The 13,676-nt window shown below is 50.8% G+C and overlaps 1 protein-coding gene across 2 annotated transcripts in view; it reads right to left on the reverse strand.

Annotated features, from left to right (window-relative positions):
• UNC45B (unc-45 myosin chaperone B) overlaps positions 1–13,676 on the reverse strand; it is a 29,109-nt gene that overhangs the window by 4,414 nt on the left and 11,019 nt on the right. For both annotated transcript variants that reach the window (XM_005597568.4, XM_005597567.3), the window contains exons 8-18: positions 13,301–13,471; positions 10,692–10,863; positions 8,876–9,176; positions 7,863–7,957; positions 7,557–7,698; positions 6,652–6,792; positions 4,653–4,780; positions 3,640–3,706; positions 2,720–2,833; positions 2,239–2,354; positions 1,280–1,397 (exon numbers count right to left, since the gene is read on the reverse strand). In XM_005597568.4, coding sequence (XP_005597625.1) covers positions 1,280–1,397; positions 2,239–2,354; positions 2,720–2,833; positions 3,640–3,706; positions 4,653–4,780; positions 6,652–6,792; positions 7,557–7,698; positions 7,863–7,957; positions 8,876–9,176; positions 10,692–10,863; positions 13,301–13,471 — 1,565 coding nt within the window. The remainder of the gene's footprint in view (positions 1–1,279; positions 1,398–2,238; positions 2,355–2,719; positions 2,834–3,639; positions 3,707–4,652; positions 4,781–6,651; positions 6,793–7,556; positions 7,699–7,862; positions 7,958–8,875; positions 9,177–10,691; positions 10,864–13,300; positions 13,472–13,676) is intronic.

Raw genomic sequence — 13,676 nt, forward strand, 5'->3', positions numbered from 1 at the left:
CCCCCTAGTCTAGCACCTAGATGTGGCTCTGAACCAACTCTCATCATGGAACATGAGCGGAAGTGATGTGTGTCATTTCCAGGCCACCATGGTGGAGTACTGCAGGTGCCTCTCCTCATTCACCATCTGCCAAGGGGGAGACAGTTCTTGACCATCCCAGAAGCCTGGATCCCTCAGTCATTGCTTGGAAGCGAGCCACCTGATCCAAACATGGGAGAGAAGTGATGTGGGCGAGACATGACTTCCATCCTGTGGGACCGCTGTGTTGACTAATTTGATTTGGGTTGTTGCAGCAGCCGGTGCTCCCAGGGGGAAGGCTGCTCCCCCATCCCATTGTCACTCCCCTCCCCTTTCCTTGGACACACTCACTCTCTTCCCCCTACATGGCTGCCAGGATCCAGGCCAGCCTTAGGCCAGATCCCTGGTGGACCCTGTGTAGCTTTATTTCTTTTGACTTTAACAGGCTTGCATGGGCTCAGTTTTCCTCCTGTAACAGTGAGAAGATCCAAGACTTAAGAATTGAGGGGAAGCAGAGTGGGTCTCACACTAGACCCTACAGGAGGGCCCAGGAGGGCCCCTTGGCCTGGCCCTCACACGCATGAAGGGCCTCACATTTACATGCTGTTGCTACCTCTGCTGAGGTTAGACCCACAGGTACAGCAGTCCTCTGGCAGGATGGAAATAAGAAGACATTCATTCACTGTATGGTTATAATTTGTGCCATTGCTGGACCACGAGGCCATGGACACGTTCTGAATTCATTTTATTTTTATAAATCCTGTAATTATTCTGTGAAGAGCACACTTATAGTGCATTGCAGTTTCTATGGAAACAGCGTTAGTTCATCAAATAACATTTAGAATATACTAAAATTGTTTGTAACTGTTTTTGCATTTCCTCCTTTTTTTATATATGTGGAACTTCAATAAATGCAAGTGGCCTGGCCTCTTTTGACCTCTCAGAGGCCCTGGTCTCATATCCTGCTTTGCCATGAGATTATTTAGACCTAAATAACTTAGGGAGACGGTTCCTTCCATCTCATCCAGTGCCAAGCTTTGGGGTCAAAGCCCCAGCTGGGCAGAATAGGACTTTGTGTGTTCTCCTTTGTCTCCTTTGTGCATATATTCCTCTCAGGGTCCCTACAGGAAGGGGCTATAACCTAGGAAGGATTCCTGGGTTCTCTGGCAAAATGCTCCCTTAACGCAGTTGTAACAGCCCTGACCTGTGGCCCAACTCTCCATGCTTTGACCGTTCCCGTCCCCATCCTGAGTCCCCTCACCTCCTTGTTCACCACCATGTTGCACATGCATTCAGTGGCTGCCTGCCGCAGCTGGTCATGATTCTCAAACATGTAGTTCTCAATGTCTGGCAAGGCCTTCTCCTTAAAGATCTTCTGCCTAGGGTGCAAGGGGTGGAGAAAGAAAGGCCACTGAGTCCTCTGTCATGGGCACTTGGGTTTTTTGCCCACCCAGGGGCCATTCCACCATCCCAGTCAGCCAGCATGGTTTGGATGGCACTGACCCCACCCCCGCTCCAGGAGGGGCACCAATGGGCATAAACTAAATGACATAGTACAGCATCCTGGCCATAGTGATGGGGTTTGGGATGAACATGTCACCCAGTTGGAGATTCTTTTGCATTACTGATGGGGAAGAGAAATTCTCTCTTTCTCTCTCCTGCTGAATATGAAGCCAAGACGTTGTGAGGTCTGGAGCAACCCTTGTGATCATGAGAGAGGGGAAAAGCTGATCTGAAAACTAAGACAACACAGACAGGAGAGGTGGAGAGAAGTAGGACCTGGGACAGCTTTGTAACCCCTGCATCAAGCCTCACCTGAATCTGGATTACCCCAGACTTTTTATTTACATTAGTCATTAAATTCCCTTTGTGCTTAAACCAGCTGAAGGTGAGTTTTCTGCCACTTGCAACCAAAAGAGCCTCAACCCAATACACTCGACCATCCTGCTGCTTCCAAGAAGGAATACACTTTATTCCCACCCAGCCAGCTGGATATCTTCCTTACTACTTCAGAAAGAAGCGCCTTTGCAGTCTCCTGTGGCTTCATACATTCGCTCTGTGGTTCTTCCAAGTCCTAACACAGATCCCTCCCACTGTCGTTTCTACCCACCGCCTTGGATCCTGTCCTCGGGGGAAGGCACACACGGTATATGTGAAATTTCCACCAAACACCTCATGGGACGCCTTTCTCCATCCCTGCTCCCTCCACACCCCACTCACCGGAGTTTGTCACTCCGCCCAGACAGGTTGGTGAGACCTAGGAGGGCCTCGTAGTTCTGCAGCCCATCCCTCTGTGTGTCCAGGAGACTCACGAGGGGCCGCACCACCTCGTACACCTGTGGGGAAGTGTCCAGGAGCGGGTTGGGCGGAGACCATGTCTGCCCAGTCCTGAACATTCATAACAGCCCAGCTTTAGAATTTCCAAAGCACATGCCCTCCCACTGTCTGATTCAACCTTCACAATGATGCTGAGAGGCAAGATTATTGCCTTTACTTTGCATATGAGATAACTGAGTTTCCAAGAGGACAGCCAAGTTAGTTGAGGCCGAACCAGGCCTGGAATCCAGGCGCCTCCAATTTACTGCCCTCTCTGTGACTGCACCATGCCCCCTCCAAGGCCGGAGGTAGGATGACGAGGGGAAGGCCTCTAGGGTCAGAGGAGCCTCCTCCCATCGTCCATCCCACCCTCCCAGGCACCCACCCGCTCCCCAGGGAAGGCGATGTCTGGATTAGAGACCGCAGCAATCTTTGCTAGGGCGTGGGCTGCCTTCACTTTGCCCACGTCTGTGCCCTCCAGAGCCAGGGGAATCAGGGCCTGCAAGAAAGGGCACAGTCACTCCTCGGTCACAGACACCCAGCAGCTTCTCTCCCCATCCTCCCTCTCCAGCTGCTGTCCTTCTGTTCCATCAGAACTTCGGGAAGACTTTGCAATTTCATCAACTCTCGAGAATCATAGAAAACAACTACATACTTAATCACGGATTCATGCCCCCTGGTTCCCAGCACACATCAAGGTCTTCACCCACACTCGCCCTCACCCATCCATACGTTTGTTTGGCTTTTGGACAAATCGATCAATATGCCAATTTTTTACCTTCTGCCTAAGTCCAACAGAATCAGAACAGCAGCCATTTATTGAGCACCTACTATGAGCCAATATGTTAAGTGTATTTTCTCTAATTCTTGGAACAGTCTGCAAAACGAGTGTGTGATTTTTTTGTCCCACTTTACAGATAAGGAAACTGTGGCTTGAGGAAATTAAGTAATTGGCCCAAGGTTACACAGCTAAAAAGAGGACAAGCAAGGACTCAATAAGTTGTCTACGGCAAAGTCCATGGTCTCTGTGTCTGCACTGTGCTTCCTTCCAACTGCAAGGAGGATAAATGGGATTCCACAGCAAATCCAATGACACAACACAAAATCAGGCAGAAATTGGTTTGGGGCCATGAGCACAGACAGCACAGAAACCTGAATGACCGTATTCCAGAAGGTTGGGTTGGGGCAAGGAGTACATTCTTGGGTGCGTGTACACACACACACACACACACACACACACATGAGTGTGCTCCTCCCCAGGGGAGCACCTTCTAGGGTGGCAAGAACCTTATCCCACTCAATTACCTTGCCACCACCTTGAGCCACAATGGTTCCTCGGTCTTTTGGGTTGTCACACAGTGCCAAGAAAACCCTGTAGGGCAAGGACAAAGGACATTTAATGCACCAGCACACCCGTCTCAGACATCAGCAGGCCAGCCGGTCAGACCCAGTGAAGCCCTGGAAAGTACTGGCAGTGTGCACATTCTCCAGAATTGGCCACCTTGGGAAGACAGTGCCATGAATATAAGAGGCTGGGGAGAAAGTGAGTCCAAGCGAGGCTGCAAAGAGCCACTCCATGCCTAGTTAGGGAGACAAAGAATGGCTCCTTGCTGCCTACCACCCAGGAGAAACTCTTCAACATGGAGACACCCTGGGACCTCCGTGATATGGCCCTTGCCTACTTCTCTGGTCTTGCCTAGCACTGCTCCCTCCTGTGCACTGCATGCTCCGGATACAATGCAGGAGGACCCGTCCTTACTCACTCATTCCCTCTCTGTCTTCAGTGTATTTCCATATGCTGCTCCCCTTGGCCTGGAACCCTTCCCTCCCCACATATGGGAGGCTCCCTTTCTTCCTTCAGGATTCCACTGAGTTGTCACATCCTCCAGGAGGCCTTCCTGGCTGCCCACCCACCTACCCTCCAGTCTGGCTGGCTGGGTGCCACTGCCTGTGCTCCAACCACCCCTCGGTCTTTCCCCATAACAGCACCCACTGCAATGTATTGTAACTGCGAGCCTGTCTGCCTCCCCATGAGGCTTCACAGAAACTGTGCCTCTCATCTCTGGAATAGCAGGTCCCACACAGGCCCTGGGGACTAGGGAACCAGAATGGATAGTGACCTCTTTCCTCCTGAGGCAAACTTCTACCTGTGATGACCTGCCCCGCCACATCACTTTTCAATGTTGATCCCCTTCGGTCTCTTCGCCAGCCTCCCCAGTGGCTGATTCCCTTATTTAGTCCCCTGCCATCTCTACTCCCTGCCCAGCCCCCTGCCTCTCGTCCGCTCGGACCCAAGCCCTGGCCCGCTGCAGCCGCACCTGGCCAGCAACTCCTTGGTCTGGTCGGTGAGGATGGCATTGTCCGCTTTCACCATGCAGGCCAGCACGGAGATGACGCCGGCCTTCAGAAGCCGCTTCACCCGCATGTCTACGAAGTCTTTCTTGTCCTGGGGAGATGAAAGGGTGGCAGTGGGCAAGGGGCCTGGGCACCAGGGCAATCCGTATTGGAACTAAAGACGGTGCATTTCTGACTTCTTGCGGAAGGCTGCATAATGACCCCCAAAGATGTCCACGTCCTCATCCCAGAACCTACGAATATGTCCCCTCCTATGGGGAAACGGACTCTGCAAATATGATTAAGTAAAGGGTCTTGAGACGGAGAGAGAATCCTGGGTTATCTGGGCAGGCCCCACATAATCACAAGGGTCTTCATAAGAGGGAGGCAGGAGGGTCAGAATTAGTAGTAGGAGAAGCGACAACAGAAACAAGAGGGTGGAGGGATTCAAGGTCACAAGCCAAGGAAGGTGGCCTTTAGAAGCTGAAAAAGATGAGGAAACTGTCCCCTCAGAGCCTCCAGAGGCAACCAGCCCTGTTGACGCCTCGACTTTGGCCCAGTGAACCTGATTTTAGATTTCTGGTCACCAGAACGGGAAGAGAATGAATCTGTGTTGTTTTAGGCCATTATATTTATGGCAATTTGTTACAGCGGCAATAGGAAACTAACACGCTACTCCAGATCCCCTTTGCCCAACAACGGCCAAGGAGGTGTAAGTGTGTTCTGCTGTCGTGGAGGTCAAAACGTCTCCTCTTCCTTGCCCTCCCCACTCCCAATGCAGAGCCTGAGGAGCTGATGTGACAGGGACATCAACCCCAAAGCCTGTTCATTCACAGAGGAGTGAAACAGAAGAAAGATGATCCAAAACCCTGGAAGACTCATATATTACTTTTCTTGCAAAGAAAAGGCTTACAAAAGGTCAGCTTTCCATGGGGGAGAGGGGGCACCGGGGGACACTGGCAGGGGTGAGAGGGGATAGGGAGCAGACAAAGCTGACATAACAACGGATCAGGTTTCGGGGAAAACTCAAAGTCAGCCCCAGGGTTGAACAGTCCCTGCAGACAATCCTCCGAGAGGCTGGGAAGAGGCCGACAGTCACCGGCAACCTCTAGAAGCTGCGTGTGAACTTTATGGCGGCAGAACATGCCACACACTCTTGCCTGCAGGAAATACTGTGCAGCTTTAAAACGATTCAGAGAATGACATAGCAATGTGGAAAACGTATAAAGTATTTTCCCAAAATTGGGCGCAAAATGGTAACTACGTTCTGATTATAACTATGAAAAAAAAAGTGCACGGGGGGAAAAAAAGCCTCTGGTGGGTGATATAATACACTGAAATGCGACAGTGCCCACATGGAGATGATGTAATCGTGAGGGTTATTTTCTTTTCTCTACTGTCCACCTTTTTGTTGTTTTTGCAACATGGTTATATTACTTTGATCATTTTTAAAAGTCTAAATGTTTTACTGGCTGGAAATATGATGCATATATATTCACATACAAACTACATACGAAGTATACCCTATTGTGCAGGGATTCACTGGGGAGGGCCCCAAGAGGATTTGTGCCATCTGGGCTAACGGTGACCCGTGTCCCTCCCCCTCTCATTATTCCTACTTAGCACTAATAGCTCCAAATTCAGATATCCCAGAAAACAAAATTTTTATAAGTGTTGGAAACATGAAATACAACTGTCTGATGACTATGAAATCAACAACATAAACTGCAAAACGTTCGTCATGGCTCCATTTCTTTTCTCAGACTACAGATTATTCAGGTCTTTTTCAGGCAGAATAACAACTAAGAAAATACATGAGCGCCACCCGGTGGACGAGATTTACCATTATCATCTTCAGTTTATCTGTCTTAACGCAGAATCCTCTAAACACACATGCACAGCACCCAGACATCACTATCTTCCCCTCCTAACTCTCTGGCTGTCTGGTGGCACAGACCCCTCCCAGGTCATCCCCGTCCCCACCTTGGGGTGCTCCTCGGGCACGTGCTGCTTGGAGAACTTGGCGAGCTGCACCAGCTCGGGGATGACCTCCTTGACGTCGTAGCTGTTGGTGCAGTTCACCAGGGTGGTGGCCACCGAGTACAGGATGGTCTTGTCAGAGGTCTGGAGGCACAGAGTCGGGGGATGGGGGAAGGCAGAAAGGAAACTTTAGAACAGACGTCTGCCTCCAAGACGGCCCCCTCGCATGGCTGGCAAGGTGGTTTGGGAGGAGGGCGGCTGGTGCGGCTCAGCTTGGAGAAGTACAAGCGGCACAGAGGAGACAACTGGTTCTGCTCCTACAGGACGGGCAGACACTCCTCCTGCACCCTCAGCAGCCCCCCGAGAGCAGGAATGGGTGTCCTCTGAGCGTGCTCTCTGCTTTGTGCCTCTTTCAAAAGCCCAATCCAACACGCCTTCCCGTCAGACTGGGATGGGGCAGGGTGGGGCTGGACACTCTCTGTCTGGCCCCGGTGGAAACTCCCTTCCACAATTCCTCCCTTCAGTGGTGGAAAAGAGCCAGGGGGTTGGCCCAGCAGAGGAGGAAAGGAGTCTGGGAGGCACTGGGAAGGAGGAAGAGGGCCCAGAAAAGGCTGTGGGCACTGCCTCTCGGTCCCTCAAGACTTCACTTCCTGAGGGTCTCAGGAAAAAATACCAGTCTGGTGTCCATCCTCCCACTGCCTGGAAGGTATGAAGAGTTGTGAGCCCATTTTACAGTCAGGTAAAATGAGGGCCAGAAAGAGGGAAATGACCAGTCCAGGTTTACACAGGGAGAGGAGGTAGAACCAGAATGAGGACACCGGGGTCCCATTTCCCAGGCTCCGTGTGGGGCCCCGTGAGCCTGAATCTGGTAGACTGCTCCTGAGGCCACAGGTCAGGGCCACACTTGCCTTGGCCAGCTCAAACATGGCCTGCAGGGCAGGAATGTCCTGGACAAAGTCATCTTTCACGTCAGCGTCCAGCGTGAGGTAGGCCAGGCCCTCCACTGCCCATCGCCGGGTGCGAGTGTCTATGGATGCGTTGCATAGCCACCTGCAAGAGGGGAGGGAGGGGCTCTGGGGGGTGGTGCCAGGGCTCAGTTTGGAGAGTGAAGCAATTCAGGGTAGTGGGTAGCAGGAGACGGGCCTTTCACCATCCGGCATCCACCAGGGCACACCCCAGAGAGGAGATGCTGGGCCTCCCCAGGACCCCCTTACTTGCGACACTGTTTGGCCAGCTTCTCGGTCGACCCTTCAGCAAACTGCCTGAGAGCGTAGTCTGTGCCACCTGCAGAGCCCAGCTTACAGAGCCCCTGTGGGGGAGGGGAGACAGCGGACACTTTCGGGTCAGAAACACCAAGGCTTGGGCACGAGGCCCTGCTCAAAGAGGTGCCTGTGGCTGGAACACTTGGCCCCTTTTTCTTTGCCTGGATAAACCTCTATGCATACTACAAAGCTCAGCCCGGGTGTCACCTCTTCCGAGATGCCTCCTCTCAGCCTTCCGGGTTCAGGTAGATGCCCACGAAGCTGAAGGTTCTCACCCTGCCCCTTTCCCCCACCATTCTGACCCCACAAATATTTTGGGTCTGCCATTTTGAAAAATAAGCACAAAGGAACACCAATCCTATCTGAACTACAACGGTAACTTGTTACAGCACAAAATGGGCAGAGAAATCACATCCTGTGAGTCACAAATGCAGCTGTGCAGAATTCTACCCAGGAAGCACTGGACTCTTATCAGGAAAAAATGTCTCTATATGAGAAAACTCACAATGGCAGGAGCTATAATTAGTTTTTTAAAAATTGACGTAAACAAACAGATCAATGACTCAAATCTTCACTGTAATTGTTTACAAGGAAAAGAAAAGATCAATACACATAATTTCTCTAAAATGAAAATGGAAAAACACAGGTTTAACTGTGCCATATAGAATCTGATTAAGGAAACAAACTGACTTTTTGGAGTTTGCTCTGAAAATATTTCCTGGACAGAAGCTCATTGATGTTAGTGTCATTCTAAAGCACAGAGACGACCGTCGTCACAGTTAAACGGGAGGATCCACCATTCTGACTCCATGTTCTCACAGCCTCCTGCTTATCACCCTGCTCTGCAGGGGCTTACAGGTGGGTCTGGTGCCCCCTAGAGTGTGGTTTCCTCAAGGATGAGGCCATGCCTCATTCATCCTGGTGCCCTGGTGCCCGGCGTGGTGTCTGGCACCAAGCCCACTCACCACCAGCGTGCGGATCTTGATCTTCTCGTTTTTGGTGGTCTTGTAGATCTCTTTGAGCAGTGACACGCCATTGGTGATGATGAACGTGGCGCGGCTGAGCTTGGTGGAGGCGTGGATGAGGGCCTCCACGGCCACCAGCTGGTCTGTCTCACGCTCCGAGCCACACAGCGCTACCATCATCTCCATCACACCTCTCAGTCCCAGCAGCTGATTGCCCAGGTCGAAGGGGCCCTGCAGGATCCCCGACACCGTCTGGATGGCAATCACATTCTTGTCCATGTCCTGGGGGTCAAACTTGCCCCTGAAACAGAGGGCAAGCGTGGTCAAGACAACTGGCCCAGGGGGTGGGAAGAGTGTGAGATCTGAGGACAAGACAGAATTGGATTTGCATCCCGGATCCACTACTTATGTGCTGTGTGACCTTAGGCAATTCACTGAAGCTCTCTGAGCCTCAGCTTCTTGATCTGGAAACTGAGGACCATACTGCTACTTCTCAGAGTTATGATGAGGATAAACGATATAACAGGAGTGCCATGGATTGTGTTCCCCAAGAAGCACTTTCTGAGATGGGGATTGACACACAGGAAGTGTACTAGGGAGAGTTCTTGGGGTCAACAGCTGTCGGGGAAGGGAAGAAAGCAGGACTGGACAGAAGGAAGCACTGGGCTGCAATGCAGTCCTGACAGAGCCTCAGTCTGTGAAGAGCTCTAGAGCTGAGACACCCTTCAAGTTTTCCCAAGCTGGAGTGAGGGACAAGTCATTGGGTGCTGGCTGCCCTGGGAAGGATGAAGCAGCTGTCGTCCTCAGCTGAGGCAAGTATTATGTGACAGCAAGTGAAAGCCGTCAGCCTACAGGCTTTCCAGAAAGTGGGCAGTGTCTCCATCCTCTCAAGACCCACCTGGGGTGCTTTCTATACATGCAACTTCCTGAGCCTCACCCCAGACTACTGAGTCCGGGGTGGGGGGGTGGTTCCCAGAAATACCAATCATTAACAAGTTTGAGAATCGTTGGAATAAAGGACTAAAAGGCCATGTAGCAGTGGGAGGAGAAGGGAAAGAACACATAAAGAGAAACAGAGACGCAGAGAGAGCATCAGAGTCACAGTGATGATGGAGGGGCAATGAGAAGTCCCAGGGACTCCAGCTGCTGAGGGTCCTGGGCTCCTGTCTAGTTTCTGTAAGGCCACATAGTCCTTAAAGTCTTGACAGAGCCAGGTCTCCCTCTTTGACAAGCTGACGTTCATTCGTTTCAACCACAGGAGCCTGTGGTAGGTTTAAAATACGTCCAAAAATATTTGACACTCCTCCCAGCAGAATACAGAGCCTAATTCTCCTCTCTTAAACATAGACCAGACTTAACGACTTGCTTCTAATGAATGGAATGCAGTGGAAGTGATGGTGTGTGACTTCTGAAGCTAGATTATAGAAGACATTGCCACTTCTGCTTTGCTCTCTCTTGGATCACTCACTCCAGGGGAAGCCAGCTACCATGAGGAGAGGTCCACTCAGGGAGTAATTGAGGCCTCCCAGCAAGAGCCAGGACCAACGTGCCAGCCATGTGAGGGCGCCATCTTGGAAACAGATCTTCCCGCCCCAGTCAAGCCTTCAGATGACTGCAGCCCAGGCCAACTTGTGACTGTAACTTGTAAGCCCCCAAGCCAGAACCACCCAGCCTAGCCTCTCCCAAATTGCTGTCATACTGTGAGATAATAAATGATTATTATTGTTTTAAGCTGCTAAATTTGGGGGCAATTTGTTATACAGCCGTCAATAACTAATACAGAGCCCAACCCCCCCGAGGCCTCCAGGAAACTCACGTGATGTACTCCTCACAGATCTTGCGGAAGTGATCGCGCTCCGGGTCACAGCGCAGGTCATCATAGAGCTTGTTGATGAGGATAGAGGCCAGCATGCGGGTGTTGTCAGTCAGGGGCAGGCAGGATGGCAGATCTGGAACCTGCCCCACCACCTTCAGGATCTTCCTTAGGCCTGCAGGACAGATGGTGGCAAGTATAAGACCCCTGCTGGGCTTTGTCTTCACAAACACACCTCCTCGCTCAGTTGTGTCTTATCACCAGCTTCTCTCCAGGCTGCCCTCACATAGCACATGGCTTATCCAGAGCAAGGGGCACTGGAATGGAGCCAAGAGACCCAGCTTCTACACCTGCCTCTGCCCCTACCTGAGCAACTCACCTCCGGCTAGGAGCCTCTACTTTCACACTGCAGAATTAAGACTAGTCGATCTCAGAGGACTCGACCAGTGCTAACATTCTAGGGGTTGATGTATAACCTTCCTCAAATACCATTTCACATTCTCTTTTCCCCAGGCCTCAGTTTCTTTATATGGAAAATGGGAAGAATACTACCTACCTCACGGAGTTTGAGGACTCAAGGAGATAATGTAGGGAGACTGCCCTTTGCCCATCCATTCACATCATTATCCTTCAATAAATATTTATTATTTATTTAGTAAATACTATATTTACTATTTATTATTATCCCTTCTCCTCTCTTCTGTGGAAGAATCTTCAATGGCTTCCTATTACCCATCAGGCTAATTCAACCATTACGTATTTGTTAAATAAATAAATGAATGAGTGAATGAATAAATGAACACCTTTTAGGTACCGGATACCGAAATAAAAATAACAATCCTGACCTCAAAAGGCTCCCAATACAATAGGGAAGACAGATGTAAAAAGATGACAACCAGGGTGACAAGGACAGAGTGGTAACCTGCGAGTGGGGTGGTTCGCTCCAACAGAGTAAGAGTTGTACGCTGACGCATCTGAGGACTTACTGTGTGCCAAGAGCTTTATATCCATTACCTCATTTAATCCTAACAGTAACCCTACTGGTTACAAATCATTATTCCCATCTCTCAGAGCAGAAAACCAAGACTCGGAGACGTGAAGTAAGTTGCCCAAGATGACGCAGCTGGCAAGTGACACAGCAAGGACACCCTCCCGGCAATGTCTGATTTCCAAGCCCTCCATGTTAACTGTTACACTATGCCGCCTCTGGGACAATGGATGGCGTGATTTCAGGCCAGGTTTCAGAGGTGGCAGGAGCTGGTCAGCCCTTGGGTGGCACAGGTAAGTGGGAGGAGGAACACCCAGGGTAAATGTTGGAGGCACGACACTCTGGTGTTAGGAGGGAATTGGAAGCGCTCAGCAGTACATTTTATGCAGTGTGTGTTCTATCACCCACCCAAAAGCGTGTTGAGCTGGAGAGGTACAGGAAGGGGCCTGAGGAAGGGACCCAAACTCCTCAGCCTGCCTCCCAAAGGCCCCATCAAATACACCTGCTCCACCTCCACCATCTCCCCACCCTCATCTCCCACTCTTCCCTTTCCTTCCTGAGCTGCCATGAGCATCTCACTTCTCTTCTAGAACACTCTGGACCTCCTCCTTGTTAATCTTTGCCCCCTCCCCAAACCCAAAAGCTCAGTTCAGGCTTGACATCCTGGTGGCTCCCCTGCCCCAGTCTTCCAGCCCGGTCTGCACAACATACAAGCTCAGCATGGCAGCTTTTCGTTAGGATTTTGAAGTCTACGTTATTTTACTCAAGTGCTATTCATTTTGGTGCCTAGAATAACAAATATTGCTCCCTACCACCCCATCCCCTAAACCATGAGGTTGAGCCTAGATCCTAGTGCAGAGAAAAGGGGCCTGGTGTCTATGCTCAGCCTTTGTAACACATGCAGAGAAGTCCAGAGCTGGGAGAAAAAGTTGGGGGTGGGGCTGAAGCACCAGAGTAATTTGTTAAAGCGCACTTTGCTGAGATGTGTGACAACCAAACACAGCAAGTGCAGCATCAAAAGAGAATAAATTGCAAGCTGGTAAAAGCTAATCTGAACCTTTTAGAACAAGGTATGGCCTGTATGTCATTAAAGCTGTAAGAGAATTTATCACAGCAGATTCTAAAGCCACAGCTATGATTCCTGAACAATTAAAGAAGGTGATTCAGGAGAGGGGTTGACACCCTGGAGCTGGCAAGTTTAGTGACTATCTGCTAGAATACCATTACTGTGCTTTATACCAAGGACACTCGATGCCATTTCTCCAGTCTCGAAGGCCTAGGAAATATTTTGCTGGCCATCAGGAATGTTACCCCATGGTTGGTGGAGTCCTGCTTAGTTTTTTGGCATTTGCCCCATTTGTTAGGTAACCACACCCACATATTTTGGGGGGTGTGTGGACACTTTCTGGGTGTGTTCAGGCCCTGAATTCAGAACCTTGATCTACACTTTCACCACCCCACCTAGGGGGATCCCAATATGCTAATGCCTTTTCCTGGCTTTTCCGGTGGCGCTGAAGACTTCTCCGAGACAAGAGCCACGCCTCTTCCACTTTCTGCTCAGTGCCGGGTCACCTGGTGCCCTGGCGAAATGCTGGAGCGAGCCCCAGACCCTCTGCCTCCTCACCATTATCCACCACGTAGATGGTGCGTGAGTTGTCGTGAATGGCGAGGTCCTTCCTGGGGACGTTCTTATTGAGCAGGTTCAGGGCCTGATCCCGGCCCTGGCCAGACACCTTCTTGCTGACCAGCATGTCGAGCAGGTGGCTGGTGATCTGCTTCAGGTCCTTCTTGGTGTCTGAGGAAGAAAAGGACGGGGTAAATAGAGAGGAATAGGGAGCCTCACGTATATAGGGCCAAGAATGGCAGAGGCTTCTAGAAGGACTCTGGAAATATCAAACCCACTGCTTCCTAGATATTGGAATTTCCCAGGAGACTATAGTATTGCCCATCTTACCGCAAAAAGAGAGAAATCCCCAGACAACACCCCCAAGGGGTCCTCC

This window comes from Equus caballus, chromosome 11, assembly GCF_041296265.1.
Source record: "Equus caballus isolate H_3958 breed thoroughbred chromosome 11, TB-T2T, whole genome shotgun sequence".
Taxonomy (NCBI): domain Eukaryota; kingdom Metazoa; phylum Chordata; class Mammalia; order Perissodactyla; family Equidae; genus Equus; species Equus caballus.